The following is a 20,549-nucleotide window of genomic DNA, read 5'->3' as shown; positions in this document are numbered from 1 at the left end:
TTGCCAATGGCATAGCCCAGGTACTTGGCTTTCTCCAGCCCTAAAGCACATTTCTCAGGGTTGATAGTAAGGTCTGCCTCACTTATGGAGTCTAGTACTGCCTGCACCTTACAGAGGTGACTTCCCCAGTCTGGGCTATGAATGACCACATTGTCCAGGTAAGGTACTGCGTAGTCACGATGTGTCCGCAAGATCTGGTCTATCAACCTCTGAAAGGTAGCAGGAGCTCCATGCAGTCCAAATGGCATAACTCTGTACTAGAACAGCCCTTCTGGAACACTAAAGGCAGATTTTTCCTTGGCTTCCTTAGACAAAGGTATTTGCCAGTAACCTTTTGTAAGGTCCAGTGTGGTTATGTACCTGGCATTACCCAACTTCTCTATCAGCTCACCTGGTCATGGGATAAGCGTCAAACTTTGAAATCTCATTCAATTTTCTAAAATCATTGCAAAACCTCCAAGTACCATTGGACTTTGGTATCAATACAATTGGGATAGACCACTCACTTTTGAACTCCTCAATCACTCCTGCTCCACAGGTCTTTGCGGGCTAGTGACAACAGTCTCTTTAAGGAGCGCTATTTGCTCCATCAGCAAATGATTTGTTTGTTGTTGCTGCACATTGGACTGTACAAGATGCTTCAGTATCTCCTCCATAGTCTGGGTTTGTATAGCGGCAGCAGCCTTCACCCAGGACATAATTTTTTTTTTCTCCAGCAAGGAGTGGACATGTCATTGCCCCTAACAACCGCTGTTTACTTGCATCCTCCACCAACTGTCAGGGTCTGGGGTTGCTAGTTGGCATAGACACAAAAGTCCAGTTTATTTAGTCCAAAACAAAAATAGAGTTTATTTTCACTCAAAAAGGTAGTGCAGCAACAAAAGGAAACAATACAAAAATAAATACCTGCCCAGCTAGGCTCTAACTAAACACAGAATCGGTTACCTCACCTTGAATAACAGAAATCCAAAAACCAGTAGAATCATTCAGGACACAGCTCCAAAAATATGACCTCTCTATTGGCTCTCCAGCCAAGCTCTGCCCAAAGTCCGCTGCTGGAGCTGGCTTCTTAAGCCTCCCTTGATGAGCAGACTCTGACTCTCTCTCGGAACATCCCCAAAGTGTGGACTGGAGGGGGGTGGAATGACACATCCCACTACCAACCTACCTGCCATTCCTAAAAATCCAGCCCAATGCTGAACATTTACCAAAATGCTCAGCAGACAAAAGTTGTCTGCTGAGAAGAAACATTCCTTCTGGAGTTTTCTCATCTCACCCAGCTTAGTAGTCTGGGTGAGGTGTACACTCCCTCCATTACCTGGCCTGCCATCGGCTTACAATATATATGTATATACAGTGCCTACAAGTAGTATTCAACCCCCTGCAGATTTAGCAGGTTTACACATTCGGAATTAACTTGGCATTGTGACATTTGGACTGTAGATCAGCCTGGAAGTGTGAAATGCACTGCAGCAAAAAAGAATGTTATTTCTTTGTTTAATTTTTTTTTAAATTGTGAAAAGTTTATTCAGAGGGTCATTTATTATTCAACCCCTCAAACCACCAGAATTCTGTTTGGTTCCCCTAAAGTATTAAGAAGTAGTTCAGGCACAAAGAACAATGAGCTTCACATGTTTGGATTAATTATCTCTTTTTCCAGCCTTTTCTGACTATTTAAGACCCTCCCCAAACTTGTGAACAGCACTCATACATGGTCAACATGGGAAAGACAAAGGAGCATTCCAAGGCCATCAGAGACAAGATCGTGGAGGGTCACAAGGCTGGCAAGGGGTACAAAACCCTTTCCAAGGAGTTGGGTCTACCTGTCTCCACTGTTGGGAGCATCATCCGGAAGTGGAAGGCTTATGGAACTACTGTTAGCCTTCCACGGCCTGGACAGCCTTTGAAAGTTTCCTCCCGTGCCGAGGCCAGGCTTGTCCGAAGAGTCAAGGCTAACCCAAGGACAACAAGGAAGGAGCTCCGGGAAGATCTCATGGCAGTGGGGACATTGGTTTCAGTCAATACTGTAAGTAACGTACTCCACCGCAATGGTCTCCGTTCCAGACGAGCCCGTAAGGTACCTTTACTTTCAAAGCGTCATGTCAAGGCTCGTCTACAGTTTGCTCATGATCACTTGGAGGACTCTGAGACAGACTGGTTCAAGGTTCTCTGGTCTGATGAGACCAAGATCGAGATCTTTGGTGCCAACCACACGTGACATTTGGAGACTGGATGGCACTGCATACGACCCCAAGAATACCATCCCTACAGTCAAGCATGGTGGTGGCAGCATCATGCTGTGGGGCTGCTTCTCAGCCAAGGGGCCTGGCCATCTGGTCCGCATCCATGGGAAGATGGATAGCACGGCCTACTTGGAGATTTTGGCCAAGAACCTCCGCTCCTCCATCAAGGATCTTAAGATGGCTCGTCATTTCATCTTCCAACAAGACAACGACCCAAAGCACACAGCCAAGAAAACCAAGGCCTGGTTCAAGAGGGAAAAAATCAAGGTGTTGCAGTGGCCTAGTCAGTCTCCTGACCTTAACCCAATTGAAAACTTGTGGAAGGAGCTCAAGATTAAAGTCCACATGAGACATCCAAAGAACCTAGATAACTTGGAGAAGATCTGCATGGAGGAGTGGGCCAAGATAACTCCAGAGACCTGTGCCGGCCTGATCAGGTCTTATAAAAGACGATTATTAGCTGAAATTGCAAACAAGGGTTATTCCACAAAATATTAAACCTAGGGGTTGAATAATAATTGACCCACACTTTTAGGTTTAAAATGTATTAAAATTTAACTGAGCAACATAACTTTTTGGTTTGTAAGTTTTATGCATCTGTTAATAAATCCTGCTCTTGTTTGAAGTTTGAAGGCTGTAACTTCTTTGCATCTTATCAAACCTGCTAAATCTGCAGGGGGTTGAATACTTCTTGTAGGCACTGTATATCTATATATATATATATATATATATATATATCTCTATCTATCTATCTATCTATCTATCTATCTATCTATCTATCTATCTATCTATCGTGGCACTTGGGAAAAGAAGAGCCTACCTTGTCAAGCAAAAGCACAGGTTTTGACTGGGAGTACCTTCAACTCACAGTGGTAAAACTATAAGAATTTTGCCTCCATTCATGGAAGCATGTATTGTATACTACCTCAAATAAAGTTATCAATTACTCTGTTTCCTGCATACCTCCAGTCTCCTAAGTTTTATTCCTGCACAACCATCATAGGCACTATAACTCCTATCAGTCTCAGGAATTTTGACACCTAAGATGTGCCCTAGGGGAGAGACTTTCACCGCCATCATAGCAGGCCCCCTCAGCACTGTGCCAGCCCAGGAGGAGAACTGGAGGAAATAGGCTGAATCCATAGCTGTGACAAGCTCAAGCACTATTACTCCATGTCTTCTGGCTCCATCCAATGAGTTACTGCATATGTATGTTTAGCTGAATATGGACCAGTGTCCTATTTCCACTTAGGGTAGACACTGTTTACCATATGTGTAATCTGTGTGGTTAAATAAAGATGTGGGATAGGTTGGGCATGTGCCCCATTTCTGGGTGCTAGAAGAAGAGCCAACAAGTCATGTTGTCTTGAAAAGGGTATTTGGATACATTTTTTAAGACAGAATATTAAATGAGTTAACAGAAATCTAGCTATAGCTCAATAGGTGGAGGGGAAATTTAAGCTAAGTATTTTGAAGGATTGATAATGAAGTTATGGCTCACATATACTGCTGGGTTATTAGAAAGACTATTCTAGAATAAAGGGAACATGTACTGCTTTGATAGGGGCCCTCAGCTATCTGCATTCATCTCTGTCCACACTGATACGGAGGCTTGTTCTTAAGTTCCATGGCTCCTATTTTGTTAATACTTCCCTTCTTCTAACAGCCAAGTCAAATTTGATTTATTGACCCTGAAAACATCAGACCCATCCCACAAAGAAAACACAGAAACAGGAACAGTCTCATCGTTCATGCTTTAAGCAGTTTTATTATCAGTTAGGCAGGAAACAATCTCTGCAGAGTCTGACTTTCCCCCGACATGGAACAGGCAATACAACAACCGACAAAATATAGTATTTGTAGACATGCTAGACAAAGATCACCCTCCAAGAATAGTGCAGGGGACAAAAAGCGGGGAGTATAAGTGACGCTTGCTCATAGCTATAGTGCGTGAAGTTTGGTGGTTCAGATTACATTTTTAGTTCTGTAAGTGTATGTTTATTAAAGCTGAAGCTCTTGGCGTTTTTAAGAGAGCCTTAGATATGGAGCAGCTCCCTCAATAACATGTTCATGGGATTGGCCATCATGCTTCCATGTTAAAGAGGTTGTTTGACACTAGCTGTTTTCTAAACAGTGCCACTCTTTCCATGGGATGTATCTGATATTACAGCTCAACCAATGGGGCTGAGATGCAATATGGCAAAATGTATGGCTGTTCCTTTTGGTTTGAACAATCTATTGGTCAGTACTTGTGCTTTAATATAACAACATCACAGAACATAAGAATGGCTAGTATATTATCTCTAGTTCTTAGATTGAGAGTAGCCTTCTTTAATGTCTTCCACTATTGTTCTTGGTTTTCCGCTGCCACTCATTCCTCCAGTGCCTCCTGATCCGCTCATGCTACCCATTCCACTCATGCCACCAAATCCACTCATGCCACCCATGTTGCTTGAGCCACCTGAACTGCTGGAGATGGTGCTCCTCCATGTTCCCCTCCTGGAAAAGACAGATTGCAACATTTAGTTACAAATAGTACTTTGCTGCCCAGTGTACAGTTCATCAATTACCTGAACATAGCCACAAAGCTCTTATCTGTAGGAATACTATTAAAGTAATCTGAACTAATATAGGTAGGTCAAGTTAGGAAAGTTCCATCTTTTAAATGAAAGCAAATACAAAGAATGTGTCTCACTCTGGTGGACTCTAGGCTACGGTTTTGACAGCCCTTTGATTTTAAAAGAAAATGTGTAATACATCTTTTATGCAGTGGTGGCGCTGCTCGTGAACTGAACACTTGCTGTCTGGTTTGTTCATAGATTGCAGCTGATAGTGGTTTGGGCAATGGAATACCCCTTCTTATCATTCAGGAGGCCCCATACTGCACAGAATATTATAGATCAAGATTAGAATTTGTGACATATGGTACTGCTCCTCTAAAGCCGCTGTTACCTCTGCACTTCTTACAGATACTATATGCCCCTACCCAAAAGTAAAGGCTTGGTATTCATAAAAAAAAGAACTTTGGCATGTTCCCTCCTTTCCCAGCATATTGACAGAATATAGAAAACTGATTAAATGTAATTATTTAGTATGGATTCCAAATTTGTATGGTCTTCTTGACAACGTGTGCAGATTCATGTTACTTGAAACCTCGATAGATTGGCAATGGATGAAGCCTGGACTAAGTCATAGCCTCTAGCACTACTTCTCAGCTATTCCATACCTGTACAACCTCTGGTACTATTGATACTAGTATGGCCATAACCAAATCCATAGCCTTCTGCACTACTTCTCACCTATTCCATACCTGTACAACCTCTGGTACCATTGACACTAGTATGGCCATCACCAAATCCATAGCCTTCTGCACTACCTCTTCCATCTCGGAAATCATAGCTAAAGTCTCAAGACCTGATATCACCATAGCTTACAACTAAGTTATTGCTTTCAACCCTACCAAATCACTGGGGTTAAAGCTTAGAATTGAAATGTCATATGGGTAAAACCAGATTTTAAACATCTCATCCCTTTTAAAGATTCAGAAAAGTAGATCTATGACTTTGCTTGACACTCATGATGCCTTCAATCAATTCCTAAAGGCTGAATGCCTTCTTCAATATGCCATATGTGATATAAGTGAGCTCTATTTGATATGCTTACATAGGTTATTTCTAAATATAGATATAGTTAGTAAGGTTTAATATACAATAGAATAATTGTATGTTGGTTTAATACTGACTGAAAGTCTTCTCCATCGAGCAGTTGTCGGTAAGTGGCTATCTCCTTCTCCAGATATGCCTTTACATCCAAAAGAGTTCTGTATTCGAAGTTTTGTCTTTCCAGATCGGACCTCAGTTCACACAGTTGCTGCTCAACACCAGATATTATATCTTGAATCTGGGCAAGTTGGGAACCATATCGAGCTTCAGTCTCAGCCAATGTGTTCTCCAAGGCTTCTCTCTAATTATACAACATTGGAAAGTGAGTTTATGCTCTATAGAAAAAACTTGGAATGACTGTATAATATCATTGAGATTGTCATGAGTTTATGATGTAAACCAGTAAAGTGGAAACCATCACAAGAAGGTACAAGGTACTGGACTCACCATCTTGTTCTGTGTTTGAAGATCTATTTCCAAGGTTTGAACTGTTTGCCTGAGTTCGATCATTTCCGTGTTCTGTGTCTGAAGTTGTTGGGCACTGCTTGCCATCTGTTGGTTTAAGTCTTCACTCTATGATACAAGAAATGTATTTTATCATTTTCTGTTCAGAATGATCTTTTTCACCCTTCAAATCACCCTTTAGTGACCTATCATTGTCCTACCTTGTTTATGAACCACTGTTCGGCTTCTCTTACGTTCTTGGCTGTTAAAGCCTCATACTGATCCCTCATATCTGATAAAGATTTGTTCAGGTCCACAGAAGGAGCAGCATTTACTTCTACATTGACTCTTGCACCCAGTTGAGTACGCAGTGAGCTCACCTCCTGAAGGGAAATAGGGTAATTTAGCAAAATGAGACCTTCACCTCTATGTCATAGGCTAAGGTTCTACATGGAGCTTTTTTTTTTAAGTCATGATTATCTTTAGTTTTTATAAAATGAATTCTATGATTGATATGGATCCTGGATTCCTTTTACCTCATCATGGTTTTTCTTTAAGTATTTCAATTCTTCAGTCAGATTTTGGAGTTGCATTTCTAGGTCATTCTTAGAAAAGTTGAGTTCATCAAGGACATGACGAAGTCCATTGGTATCGGCCTCTACGCTTGCACGGAGAGCGCATTCATTTTCATACCTGAATTTTTTTTAAAAAATTGTTATTATTATAGCATCAAACTGCAGTACTGTATGAAAATTGTGGTGCGACACATAGTGAGATGTTCTCACATCCTATGGTGAAGAACCTGCTTGGATAACTTGTACCAGAACTTGCCAAAAGCTGAGTCATAATTTATGAACAAGACTGATACCTGTTAAGATGAGGGTTAGGTAGAAAGGCACACAGACACCTGTAGACGTGTGTATAAATAAAATGGCTATTCTAAAGCTCAAAGATCATACGGTAGCATTCTCTTAGACTTTATGAGAACTTACTTGGTCCTGAAGTCATCAGCAGCCAAGCGAGCATTATCAATCTGGAGTAGAATATTAGCATTGTTGCTGTTTCCTTGAAGAATCTGAAAGATGTTTGAGAAATTGAGACATTACTGATTTGGTAAAATACAGGTTCAATAGTTCTGAACAATAAAAACATGACCAATGAAGAGAGGTATTGGAAACTCAACTGATTTTTATCATATAGCATTTGTCCTGTTTATAAAACGTATACAATTAAAAAAATCATAATCTTACCTTCTGTTGAAGGTCCTCAATATTCCTAAAGAAGTTATGGAAATCAGGGGATGTATATGGGACCTGTTTGTCATACCATTCTCGAATTTTCTTCTCAAGATTGCTGTTTTCCACTTCCAAAGTACGAACTTTGTCTAGATAGTTTGCCAATCGATCATTCAGCATCTGCATGGTTTGCTTCTCATTGATGTTGAGAACGTTTTCCCCTCCAGATGTGAAAACACTGGTGCTGCCACCACCACCAATGCCAAATCCGGATCCATAGCCTCCAGCACTACCTCCTCCATATCCAAAACCTGAACCAAATCCTCCAGCACTTCCACCACCATAACCTAGACCTAAACTAATACTTCCAGCTGAACTTCCACCTCTTCCTACCAGACCACCATGAATACTTGGTGATCTATAAGATCCACATGATCGTACCGTAGAAATACGGCTAACACCAGAACTACCACCTCCTAATCCCCTCAGAGATCCAGATGAAGAAGATCTGTGGCTTTGCTTAACACTCATGATGGCTTCAATCAACAAAGGCAGTGAATGGCAATTGCTTCCTACAATGTGCCAATGTTAGGGAGCCCTATTATATACCTCTATGTAGGGTGTTGCCCACTGGGTTTAGTTTCCCATGGGAACATGTCATATCTGGTTTCTGCTATAATAATAATAAAAAAGTGCCCATAAAACTCTTCATTTGGGGTTCCTGGTTGTATTTCTGAGGATACCATATCATTTCACCTATAAAACAGCTGAACGCCACACCTTACTAAGAAACAGCATTTTATGATAAACTGCAGAAGTTCTCGACACAGAATATTTTTAGCTTGGAATACAGTACAATGTCTTATATAATTATAATGGGATTCTACCCTCTCATTATTTGTCTGCTTATCCTGAAATTATACGTACCTATATGCTTAGAGGTTCTTCAATTCCAAACATTAAACCTGCTTACAGTAGCAATCATAGAGTAGTCGCTGACAATGCTGGAGCAGTAATATCGCTGACACTGTCTGGTCTATGACATTGTTCTTCACAACTAAAATCCACCAGCCCCATCTATGATGTTCAAATATTCCGATACATATTCTGGCTAAAGATGCTTGACTGCCATTCACATGGTTGTATTACTGAACTGTGTTGTTTGGATCCTTACTATGGCTCCTATAAAAATCTATGGGCCTGCACTGTTTCTGGGTATAACATGAAGATAGAGTTGACAATTACATACCATACTATGTTGGCATATAGACATACAGACGTTCTCATTGGTCATATTTGACTCCATGGCCCCAAGAGTCTTAACCACTGAGACATATCAACAGCTTTTGAGACTACATCCTGGGCAATAAAGTTCACCTTAGGCAGTCAGTAGTCAATTGCCTTTTTTTGTGGGGTGATTTGTAAAGAATGACTATTGGCTTTGTAATGTGTGAACCACAAACAAAAACTGTTTGTTACTTTGTTCTTATAAGATGAGATGTAAACTGCTTATTTCCTGCATTGATCCAATTCTTTTTATTATGTTTCCCTTGTCATACAATGTATGTAGGTAGCTGGAGTTAAGTGGGGACCCGAGCAGCGTGGGAATGAGAATAGTAGGGAATTGGTGAGGGTGGGTATCAGGAGTGGAGTGGACAGAAGGAGAACTATGAGTACTTATTTTATATCTCCCTATACTTTTGTAGCCACTCCTGGGTTTGGCTCAAAAAATGCAGCAAAATCTTCAATGAAAAAAGGAGCTGTTCCGTAATGTAGGGCTTTAGCCTTAGGCCTCGTTCACATCTGCGTTGGTAATCCGTTCAGAGGAGTCCACATAGGGAACCCCATGAATGGAATACCAAACGCATTGGCAAGCGGTGTGCAGTGAAAGCACACAGATCCTATAGACTATAATGGGGTCCGTGTGCTTGCCGCCAGATCTCTGCACGAATCATGCGGACAGGAAAGTACTTCACAATCTACTTTCCTGTCTGCATGACTCGTGTGGAAATCTTGCAGCAAGCACAAGGACCCCATTATAGTCTATGGAGACCGTGTGCTTTCCCTGCCCTATGCTTGCAAATGTGATCGGTAGTCCGTTCGGGGGTCCCCTTGCAGATTTCTATGAACGAATTACCAATGCAGATGTGGATGAGGCCTGAAGCTCATTTTATCAGATTAGGTTACACATCTGTCTTGCAGATTCCATTGGACAGAGCTATGTTGTTTGGCAATAAGGTTGACATCATGACAGAAACCCACAGGACTTCATTATAATCTATGATCCACTGGAATAACATGAAAGCTACAACAAAAATATAAACCCAACCACAGACTCTTCTGATAACCTTCAGGCCGGTTGCTAATAAAGACTTTGTTCCAGTTTACGTGGTGTGTTCATCTGATTTAAAAACCTAGCTTCACTGGGGCCAAACAGTGGACCAAAGATCTTGGTAAGGTCTGACGCCCTCCATGCTTATTCACCATAGACATTTTTCATTTACATCTATTTACTAAATACATATATATATAATATATATTTATTATTCTTCCAGCAATTAAATGGTTAACCAGGAAGTCCAATAAAATTACAAGCAACCATTTTTCGTCCAAAGAAGCGAAATTATTTTTTATGAAAATTATGTGCTTACATTATGATGGATTTTTATGAGCTTTGACAAATGTTTCCACTCATTTAATAGGCATCACTGTAAAATCAGGTTGCTTTTTATATCAGGTGTAAAGAGCATGACAGGTACTTATAGGAAAGACTCGTATACATACTGAGTCCTGCATCACAATATTTAATAGAAGCAAAGATCACAAGAAAAAAATATATCTGAATAAATAAAATATTTGCAACATTTTATTTTTGCCCAGGGAGTAGAGTAAATTCTGCTCTGATGGACCCAGACCAGTGGGAGCAAAGCTGGGCCTTCCTTCTCCAAGGATCTCATTGCAGCCACATGGTCTGCCTTTATGGCATATATAGCCCTGTCCTTATCCTCATTCTGACTGTGCTGTGTGAACAATGGTAAGTTGGAGAAAAACCAGTGAGAAGGTAATATGACCCTATTAAATCCAACATGCCGGGTCATTTGTGGTGGCTGCCCTATAAAAATTTGTTTGTTGATAAATTCACAACGTGTATCTAATGGGTACAGTTAAGCATACCTCCCAACCATCCTGGATTCTGCCGGATAATCCCCGATCTGGCTTGTGTCCCGCGGTCCCAGTCGGCAGGAGTTATGTCCCAAATTCAACTCATCTGCATCCATAGAGGTATGTGGTGAAGCAAAAGTGGAAAGCCCCTGCCTCACCACTGTTTCCCTGTATGCTCTGGCTACGGGAGCTGTAGGCTCATTGTGATGACGTCACTCACATTGCACCTACAGATCCTTCAAAACTGTGGGACTAGAGACCTGTCACCTGAGACAGAGTGGGAGGAAAGCATGGAAAGGTGAGTATCAGTGTTTTTTTTATGTTAAACGTTGACAGATGAAGAGGGACATTAAACTGTGGGGGTAGATGGAGGGGGGCATATGAGGAGGGCATTAAACTGGGGCAGATGGAGGGGGGGCATTAAACTGGGGGAAGCATATGGGGGGGACATTAAACTTTGGGGTGAGATAAAAGGGACATTAAACTGGGGACAGTTGGAGGGGGAACAATAAACTGGGCATATGAGGGGGGAAATTAAAGGGATTCTACCACTAAAACACATTTTTTTCTAGTTAACACGTCGGAATAGCCTTTAAAAAGGCTATTCATCTCCTACCTTTGGAAGTGCTCTCCGCCGCGCTGTTCGTTCAAAATAGCGGTTTGTACCGGTATGCTAAATAGATCTCTCGCAGCAATGGGGGCGTCCCCATCGCAGGAGCAGCGATGGGGGCGTCCCCATTGCAGCTCGAAAACCGACCGCAGCGCCGCCTCTATGGTCTTTGGTATCCTCCCCTTCCTTCTTCAGCGTCCTGTCAGATGCCTGCGCAGTACTCTCTGTTCGGCGAAGATTGCCGAACGTACTGCACATGCGTGAAATTGTGGTCCCAGCCATAGTGCGGGCACCGCAATTTCGCGGATGCGCAGTACGTTCGGCAATCTTCGCCGAACAGAGAGTACTGCGCAGGCGTCTGACAGGAAGCTGAAGAAGGAAGGGGAGGATACCAAAGACCATAGAGGCGGCGCTGCGGTCGGTTTTCAAGCTGCAATAGGGACACCCCCATCGCTGCTCCTGCGATGGGGACGCCCCCATCGCTGCGAGAGATCTAATTAGCATACAGGTACAAACCGGTATTTTGAACGAACGGCGCGGCGGAGAGCACTTCCAAAGGTAGGAGACGAATAGCCTTTTTAAAGGCTATTCCGACGTGTTAACTAGAAAAAAATGTGTTTTAGTGGTAGAATCCCTTTAAACACGCAGGGCATATGAAGAAAGACATTAAAATGGGGCAGATGGAGGTGGCATTAAACTATGGGCAAATAGAAGGGACCATTACATCCAGGAGGTAGTTGGAGGAGAAAATTAAAATGGAGGCAATTGGAGGAGGACATTAAACTGGGGGCAACTAGAAGGGGATATTTTAAATCCAGTTTAATGTCCCTCTTCAGCTGCCCCATGGTTTAATATCCTCAACCAACTAACTCCACAGTTTAATGTTCCTCTCCAGCTACCCCAGTTTAATGTACCCCTCTAGTTGCCCCCAGTTTAACCTAGGGCAGCTGGAGGGAGACATTAAACTATGGAGCAGCTGTAGGGTGACATTAAACTGTGGGTGCAACAAGGGAGAGACTTTATACTGTGGGGTCAATTTGAGGAGAACATTATAATGTGGGGGCATATAATATTAGGGTTATTTTGTGGGGAGCACAAAGAGTAATGGATCGGAATGGGCAGAGTCAATTTAGAAGTGGGTGGAGCAAAAATTGCTTCATATTTCGTCCCTATTTCTGTCCTTTGAAAGTTGGGATTTTAGAGATGATTTCCATCATCACAGAATAGGATCCGCTTGGCTTCTAGGATTCACATAGATCAATGTAATGTTTACAATGTAGTGTACCGAGCTCCTTGAGATGTTACAGGTACCATAGTATTTTGTTTATGCTCCACAAATAAGACAATAGCCATGTTTGCAGTTACATTTTCCATTGAGGCTATTTGTGGTGACAAATAACTAAGGATTATGGACCACAGTTTTTAAGGTCCATAGAGTCCAATGATCACTAGTATGCGTTCCCATTCAATACATTTACAAAAATATATGTATAGATTTCTCTACAAACCCTATAACAAGGTGCACATATATACTAAGATAATAAAGAGTCTGTGTATGGCATCTATAACATTTGGGGAATTTGTAAGCAAGCCTATTAGTTGTTCCTGCGACTGCCACCCAAAGTATATAAGAGTCAGCAATTATAAGATGAAAAATTGTATCAAGTATCTAAAGATTTATAGGATGTCTAATGTTTACAGCCTAGAGCTTTGATGACTTTGCTTCTGATGCCAGATAGGACGTGTAGGATCATGTTGATACTGCTGGAGAACTGCATTGTGAATCCACTAGATGTCCTCAGCAACAGCTAAGAAATGACCATGTCACTCTATGAGTATGTGCAATCTTTTTACATTCAACTATCAATATTAAATTTACACAGAAGCATTTCTTATCGGAGGACATTGATGTCATTTGTAAAGTGGAGAGAATTGGGAATGGAGCAGTGTTTGAAGAGATGTGCCCTCACTGTATTGATTTCTATGGGTCTAGCAGCCCCATTTAATTGCCTGTAGGGTTGTATGATCTTCCAGCCACCACTCTATTCACACTGGGGAGCAAAACACTCCTATTCTGGTGAGAATTTCTAGGGGACAAGTCGCTTTGTTGGAACAATCCCTTTAACACATTATACAGGCTGCTTATTGATTTTAATTGGAACCTTGTAATACTTAAATGGGTTTTCCAGGTAGAAAATGTCTTCTTTATAAAGGTCTGTTAGTGCTAGTGATGGGTTAATAAGTACACCCCCATATACTGTTAGCAGTTATTGGAGTGATTTCTGAGTGCCTCTGGTTGCTGCTGCATCCTCTGCCTTTGTTTACATGGTGTTTGCAGCTTCCTGTGTAGCTGTAGCACTAAGGCCTGGTTCATATTGGCATTTGTTAATCTGTTTGGGGAGTGCGCATGGGGACCCCCCCCCAAACGAACTACCGAATGCATTGGCAAGTGGTGTGCAGTGAAAGCACACAGACCCCATAGACTATAATGGGGTCCATGTGCTTTCTGCGTGGTGTCCGCATGGAACATATGGACAGAAAAGTACTTCTTGATTTACTCAGGGCTCGTTCACACGGTGTAACGTCCCGCAAGATTTGGCACGTGTATGCCGCGTGACCCTTTGCGTGCCGTACACGCTCCCATTCATTTCAATGGGAGCAGGGATCGTATGCGCCGCGCTAGTTTGCGGCTGTGCATTTATACACGGCCGCAAACTAGCGCAGCGCATACGATCCCCGCTCCCATTGAACTCAATGGGAGCGTGTATGGCACACAAAGGGTCACGCGGCGTACACGTGCCAAATCTCGCGGGACGTTACACCGTGCGAACGAGCCCTTACATGTCCGCATGACTTGTGTGGAAAGCGCGTGGAAAGCACATGGACCCCATTATAGTCTATGGGCTCCATGTGCTCTCACTGCATACCACTTGCCAATGCGTTCGGTATTCCATTCAGTGGTCCCCATGTGGACTCCCCGAATGGATTACGAAACGCAGATATGAACCAGGGGTCACTTCTTCTCACTCAGTGCCCCTCATCCTCTCTCATTCCGTTACAAAACCCTCCATCTCACTAAGCCTAGTCCCTCCCACTCTCACTGACTAGCGATCCTGCCCATTTACTAGCCCCTCCCACCATGGCTAGCTCACTAAGTCTATCGCTCCCACCATTGCTAGTCCCTCCCACCCTCCCTCCTGTCTCCCGGGCTAAGCTATTCAACCCACTGCTAGAAGACAGGAAGAGGGAGAGGAGCCATTCCACGGACACAGGAAGGCCTATTAAGTATGGCAGGGGATAGGGAAGGGGTAGAGTCATGGTGACTTTCTGTTTCGGGAGTGGTGAAACAGAACGTCACTGGATTATCAGAAAGTGTCCCTGGAGCGGTCACATGACCACTCCAGGGACATGGGTAATTATTAGTGTTGAGCGAGTAGTATTAGATCGAATACCTCGCCGGCATAGGAATGCGTGCAATGGGCCGAACACCAAGGGGTTAAATGCATCGAATACTCAATGCGTTTAACCCCTTGTTATTCAGCCGATTATACTCATTCCTATGCCGGCGAGGTATTCGATTGAATACTACTGGAACACTAGTAATTATAGATTTTTAAATGATGCAAATTAGAAGTTAGTTTTTGACTGATCAGAAACATGGCTCTATTTTCTTTAACCTGTCAATGGGTCCATGAAAGAAAGAATGCCACACTGGTTCTGACTAAGCCATGACATAACACAGCCAAGAATCAGCACCACTGTGAATATAGCCTAATAGCTATGGGTCCAGAATGTGGAATTCATGATAAATTTCAATAAGAACTTGAAGTTTTTTTTATCTGCCCTTGGAGAGAGAATGCCTAGCCCTGGTTTGTCCCATTCCCTTTTCTGCTGGTTAGGCTATGTTCACATGTGTATCGGGTGTTTCTTCAGCACAGATACATCAGAATTTGCATAGTTAATGGGGTCCCTCAGGCTCCATTTGTGTTAATAATTTTGATGTCTGTTTTTCCACTCTTCTGGTACTGCAATGGACCAGAAGAACAGAAATCAAACTTCAGTTGTGAACATTGCAATATCTCTGCCGGAGTCCCCAGCATTGCTACTGCTGTGCTCTAGATCAGTGGTTAGCAACCTTTTCAAGCAAAGTACCCCTTGGTGAGAAAATGTCCCAACCAATTACCCCCAAAGTAGCAATTGTGAATCTATTTTAACACAATAAAGCTTTCTGGGTGGTCTTTCATTAACAATTGTGTAAAGCTCCCTCAGTACTGCCAGTATAATGGCCCCTTCAGTGCCCCCACACACAGTATAATAGCCCCACCAGTGCCCCCACCTGTAGTTTAATGGCCCTCACACTTCAGTTACCCACATGTAATATAATGACCCCCCACATGTAATATAATGGCCTCCACATGTAAAATAAGAACCCCCATAGCAGTCCCCATATAGTGTAATGTCCCATGGTGACCCCTCCATATAGTATAATGTCCGATAGTGACCCTTCCATACAGTATAATGACCCATAGTGGCCTCCATTCAGTATAATAAGTATAATATACTATAGTGGCCCCTCCATACTGTATAATGTCCCTGAGTACATTAATAAAATCTCACATACATAGTGATTTTCTTACAATATTGGGCTCGCTCAAACCTACATTTTTCTGGGGTTCAGCCAAACCCAATTCTTTGGGGGGCTTGTTACCCACAAACTACAATTATACTCTGGGTGGCTCTACGGACCACCAGGGGTACACGTACCGTGCCTTGAGAACCACTGCTCTGTATAATACTGTATTTCTGAATGCGAATGGTCCATTATCATGTTGAAATATTGATTATATTATTTTACTTGGTTTATATACATTGAAAAGTAAAACATGATAGTGACTTGCATGAAACAGAAAAGTTTATTGAAAAGTACAACATATAATGGACATAAGAATCATGTCTTCAACATAGACAACAGTCATTGCAGTAGATCACCTAGTGCCATATAGCAGTGGAAAATATCAGCATCATACTCCATATAACAAGCCTTATGTAAGGACTATGTATATGCCATCATTCATCTGTGTAAGCTAAAGAATGCATACACATGTTAACTCTAATTCATGTAACATACTGGAAACAAATAATGCAGTCCATATGGGCGAATACTTTGGAACTACAGTATCTATAAAAAGTGAGCCATACTCTGCAGCTAACAGCACAATAAAGGTACCCATACAAATATAATGGCAGACAACTGAATGAACTATAAACACGCACACTCGGCTATGTGCATGTGCTTTAATGGGGAGAGAAAAGTAAGTCTGTTCCAGACAATGGTGGCAGCTTGTTGTCTGAAGGAGAAATCAAATCGGTGATATGTAAGGAATGCAAACCCATTAAAATGAATTAGTCACATACTATACTATGTGGGAGGCGTTCCTTGCCAAATATTTTGTTAGGGTTCCTCTGCCAACCATGATCTGGTCCAGGTTCTATGTTTTTCATCTACTATAACAAATTGCAGCCAAAAACTCTTTACGAGATTAGATATTTCGTACCACCTTCTGGCCCTACATCTACTCTGAAATGTCTGCGTCTGTAGCCTATGAAGCTCCGCATATCTCATTCATGTCCTATGTCGATTTAAAAGTCAGTTTAGGAAAGCTATATAGGATATAGAAAGAAATTAATCAAGAATGAGAAGATATTTCTGTCTTCTATGACTTCTCTTCCAAGGAGCTGGTCGATTAGCATTTGCTATGTACATGGCTTATGGCATGGTGAGTCTTCACTGAGTGGTGGTGAGACCCTGGAAAGAAGATAAAAAGAGATATCCTTTAGACTATACAAGGTCAAACTGTTATATGAAATGGAGCTATATAACATGCAGTAGCAAACTGAAGATGTATGGAAACAAGGCACAGTAAGGCTGAAGCCCCACGTTGTGGAAATGCAGCTTTCTTAGTGCAGATTTTGTTACGGTTGAGCTAACGTCAGGCGTGGATTGAGCAAAAGGGAATAGTATAATGTTCTTAGATAGTTCCAATTCCCCTGGGTTTGGCTCAAAAAACTACAGCAAAATCTGCAACACAAAAGCAGCATTTCTGCAACGTGGGACTTCCGCCTATAATAAATTTCCTACCCTACTAAAACAGGAGAGTTTGGCAGATTTAACAATATACTGTAGTAACATAAAATTGGAGGATAGATTATAAGGCAGACTTAGAACAGTGATGAGGAACCTAGCAGAATAAAGAAGAGAGTCCCAGAAAAAGGGGCTACACAAGAGGTTGGGCAATGGATGAAGCATTGAGAGAGAAAGACAATGGTAGGCTGCAGACAAAACAGTAGAGTGCTTGATATAAGGCCTGTATAGAGAAAACCCAAACTGGTCCTACCCATAACTAGGTGGCAAAAAACCTATTGGATGCGATCCATCTACTTCATAAGAAAACATCAGTATTATAAATGGCAAATAATAAATGAAATCACGGAATGCTTCTGCTCAAAAGTCATCTAAAAGACATGGGGAAAAAAATACCAGACCCATCTATCTGTCCTTAGTGACAAAAAGTGCCAACATAATGAAAGGCATGAAAAGACAGGCTACATACCATGTTTGGCCATTGAAACATGATGATCTGATGCACTGAAAAATAAAATATTAGTGTAAATGTAAGCTACGATTTTTATATCATATGATACATTGTCATAATCATTCTCAAAGATCATCTGACCGAATATCTGCCTGTGAATACCTACTGGATATTGTGACCTTCAAGCAGGCGTTTGTAAGTGGCAATTTCCATCTCCAGGTGGGTCTTTTGGTCCATGAGGATTTTGTACTCATGATTTTGACGTTCTAGATCAGATCGGATTTGAGTCAGTTGGGATTCTACGTTGTTGATGAGATTTTGTAGCTGGGCAAGCTGGGATCCAAAGGTAGCCTCTGTCTCTGCTAATGTGCCCTCCAAAGCAGATTTCTAGAATGATATTAAGAAAGCATTAGTTAAAAATGTAGAATAAGGTCAAACATAGTTTATGGAATATGTGGCCTGACCAGGGAGAAAGTTATGTGAGGCTCTATAATACAATACCAGTTTTATAAATGGTTCGCTGTAGGTATGGGGTGGGTCAACTCGGTATAGATTTTGCCTTAAGGTTCTAGATGTTACAGCTGTGGATGCCAAGCTCCTTAATGTTCTACAGTATGATCAGCCCATCTGGAAATAAACTTACCATGCTCAACTGGCTTTGTAGTTCAATCTCCAAGGTTTGAATTTTACGTCTCAGGTCAATGACTTCAGTCTGGACAGATTGTAGTTGTTCAGAGCCCGATGCAACCTCTCTGTTCAGATCTTCTGTCTTTATAAATGGAAAAAATTAACTTATGATTGGAAGTTGCAACAACAAATCATAGAAATATAGGCAAGCTACTTTAAGTGGCAGGTATAGGTCAACAATGGAATATATGGTAGTTCAAAGACTGTTACTATATACCCATTGGCAGTCCCAAACCTTCATCTTGACATAGGCAATTTTTTTGAAAAACGTACCCTTTGCCGGAACATTGCCTCTACTTCTCTTAGATTCCTTTCCATTAGATTTTCATATTGCTGCCTTATCTCGGACAAAGTTCTGTTCAGATCTGCAGATGGAGCTGCATCAACCTCTACATTGATTCTGGCCCCCAACTGAGCTCTTAGGGAGTTCACTTCCTGTGAATAAAGAAGTTATGGTGTTATATATACTCCTAGCAATGAAGTTACTACTTTAGGTTCTGGTTTAGGTTCAACACATCACTGTTGGCTCCTAAAGTTGATTGTTCTTCATAGAGTTTTGTATAAATTGAATGTTGATGCATATACAGGAAAGTCAATTTATGACAATAACTTTACATTGAGGATCAAGGAGTAGTTACAGCAATATATTATGTAGCATTTACCGAAGTGGTTCACCAGAGTCTTCTTCTGTAGAACTTTATAGTTTATATGACTTTTCCCATGATGTTCTTTAGGAAATAACTATAAACTTTGGATCATAAAACAAGTATTTTACCTCATTATGGTTTCTCTTCATCTGCTGCAATTCTTCTTGAAGGTTTTGAACCTGACTATCCAGGGTACATATCTCCCGCTTCAGTTCCTCTAGCTGTGTTCTCAAGCCGTTTACATCAGCCTCTACAGAGTTCCTTAACTGTCGTTCCATTTCAAACCTTAAGATATGAGAATTAAAATAAAATTTGTTTTCCTTTCTGTGATCTTCTACTTCTTAAACATTATTGTATTCATAACTTACTTGTTTCTGAAGTCATCTGCTGCCAGGCGTGCATTGTCTATTTGTAGTACAATACGGGCATTTTCTATACTTGCTGAGGAAATCTGCAGAAAATTGAAACAATTGACAAACATATTTAGTAAACAGTTACCCATAGACTTCATTGTACATTGTATTTATTCTTTTACCTGGCTTTGTAGCTCCTGGATAGTCCTGAAGTAGGAGCTGAAGTCTGGTAGAGTACTGGGTTGATTCCTCTCATACCACTCACGGATATTTCCCTCCAGTTGGGCATTTTGTCGCTCTAGAGAGCTAACTTTATCCAAATAGGAGGCTAGGCGATCATTCAGATGCTGCATGGTTTCTTTTTCATTGACACTAAATAGGCCAGAGCTGTGGGATTTTCCATGACTATGGTGACTACTATGGCTATGGTGACCACTATGAATGCTGTGGGAGATAGTGATTCCTTTGCCTCCTGATCCTCCATGAACACTTGGACTATAATGGCCTACATGATGGACTTTATGTGAACTTCCATGATGTGAGAGATGCAAGCCTCCACCATAATGGACTTTGTGGGAATATCCATGGTGAGAAATGTTGGATCCAACATGGTGAGAAGTGTGGGAACTTCCTTGATGGATCTTGTGGGATTTTCCATGATGGGCACCATAGACATGGTTTGAGATCCTAGGTAACTGACTGCCAATATGGCACCTTCCATGGTGGGATCCAGAAGATGAATATACACTGTGGCTCATGATGACAGAATATGAGAAGGTATAGAAGACTAGGAATTAAATGATATCAGTCTTACTGAATGCTCTTCTGAGTATTTTCTGGATCTGTCTTGGTCCCTTATATAGGGAAGACTGGGAGGGTTACATAAAACTAATTTTTATTACATGAATACACA

The 20,549-nt window shown here is 41.6% G+C and overlaps 2 protein-coding genes across 2 annotated transcripts; both read right to left on the bottom strand.

The window, feature by feature from the left end:
• Positions 1-4,546: 4,546 nt before the first annotated feature.
• LOC142209358 (keratin, type I cytoskeletal 19-like) lies at positions 4,547-8,115 on the bottom strand. The gene is made up of 7 exons (XM_075278325.1): positions 7,600-8,115; positions 7,342-7,424; positions 6,886-7,042; positions 6,571-6,732; positions 6,353-6,478; positions 5,986-6,206; positions 4,547-4,742 (listed from the first exon to the last, which is right to left on the bottom strand). The coding sequence occupies exons 1-7, from the start codon at positions 8,113-8,115 to the stop codon at positions 4,547-4,549; spliced, it is 1,461 nt and encodes a 486-aa protein (XP_075134426.1).
• An 8,979-nt stretch (positions 8,116-17,094) lies between these two features.
• Positions 17,095-20,394, bottom strand: LOC142209354 (keratin, type I cytoskeletal 19-like). Its single transcript, XM_075278322.1, has 8 exons — positions 19,819-20,394; positions 19,652-19,734; positions 19,412-19,568; positions 18,910-19,071; positions 18,593-18,718; positions 18,116-18,336; positions 17,968-18,002; positions 17,095-17,162 (listed from the first exon to the last, which is right to left on the bottom strand). Exons 1-8 carry the CDS (start codon positions 20,392-20,394, stop codon positions 17,101-17,103), a joined length of 1,422 nt encoding a protein of 473 aa, XP_075134423.1. The 3' UTR covers positions 17,095-17,100.
• Positions 20,395-20,549: the final 155 nt, after the last annotated feature.

Source organism: Leptodactylus fuscus, chromosome 6 (genome assembly GCF_031893055.1).
Source record: "Leptodactylus fuscus isolate aLepFus1 chromosome 6, aLepFus1.hap2, whole genome shotgun sequence".
Taxonomy (NCBI): domain Eukaryota; kingdom Metazoa; phylum Chordata; class Amphibia; order Anura; family Leptodactylidae; genus Leptodactylus; species Leptodactylus fuscus.
The sequence above is the reverse complement of the archived record's forward strand: the minus strand, read 5'-3'. Positions and strand labels throughout refer to the sequence as shown.

Excerpts from the sequence above, each read along its gene's own strand:
- LOC142209358 (XM_075278325.1), bottom strand. The coding sequence starts at position 8,115 with ATGAGTGTTAAGCAAAGCCACAGATCTTCTTCATCTGGATCTCTGAGG. Across the intron at positions 7,425-7,599 it reads TTGAGGACCTTCAACAGAAG|ATTCTTCAAGGAAACAGCAA; the intron begins GTAAGATTATGA and ends AACATCTTTCAG. Across the intron at positions 6,207-6,352 it reads TTCAAACACAGAACAAGATG|AGAGAAGCCTTGGAGAACAC; the intron begins GTGAGTCCAGTA and ends TTGTATAATTAG.
- LOC142209354 (XM_075278322.1), bottom strand. The coding sequence starts at position 20,394 with ATGAGCCACAGTGTATATTCATCTTCTGGATCCCACCATGGAAGGTGC. Across the intron at positions 19,072-19,411 it reads TGAAGAGAAACCATAATGAG|GAAGTGAACTCCCTAAGAGC; the intron begins GTAAAATACTTG and ends CTTTATTCACAG. Across the intron at positions 18,719-18,909 it reads AGGCAATGTTCCGGCAAAGG|ACAGAAGATCTGAACAGAGA; the intron begins GTACGTTTTTCA and ends CCATTTATAAAG.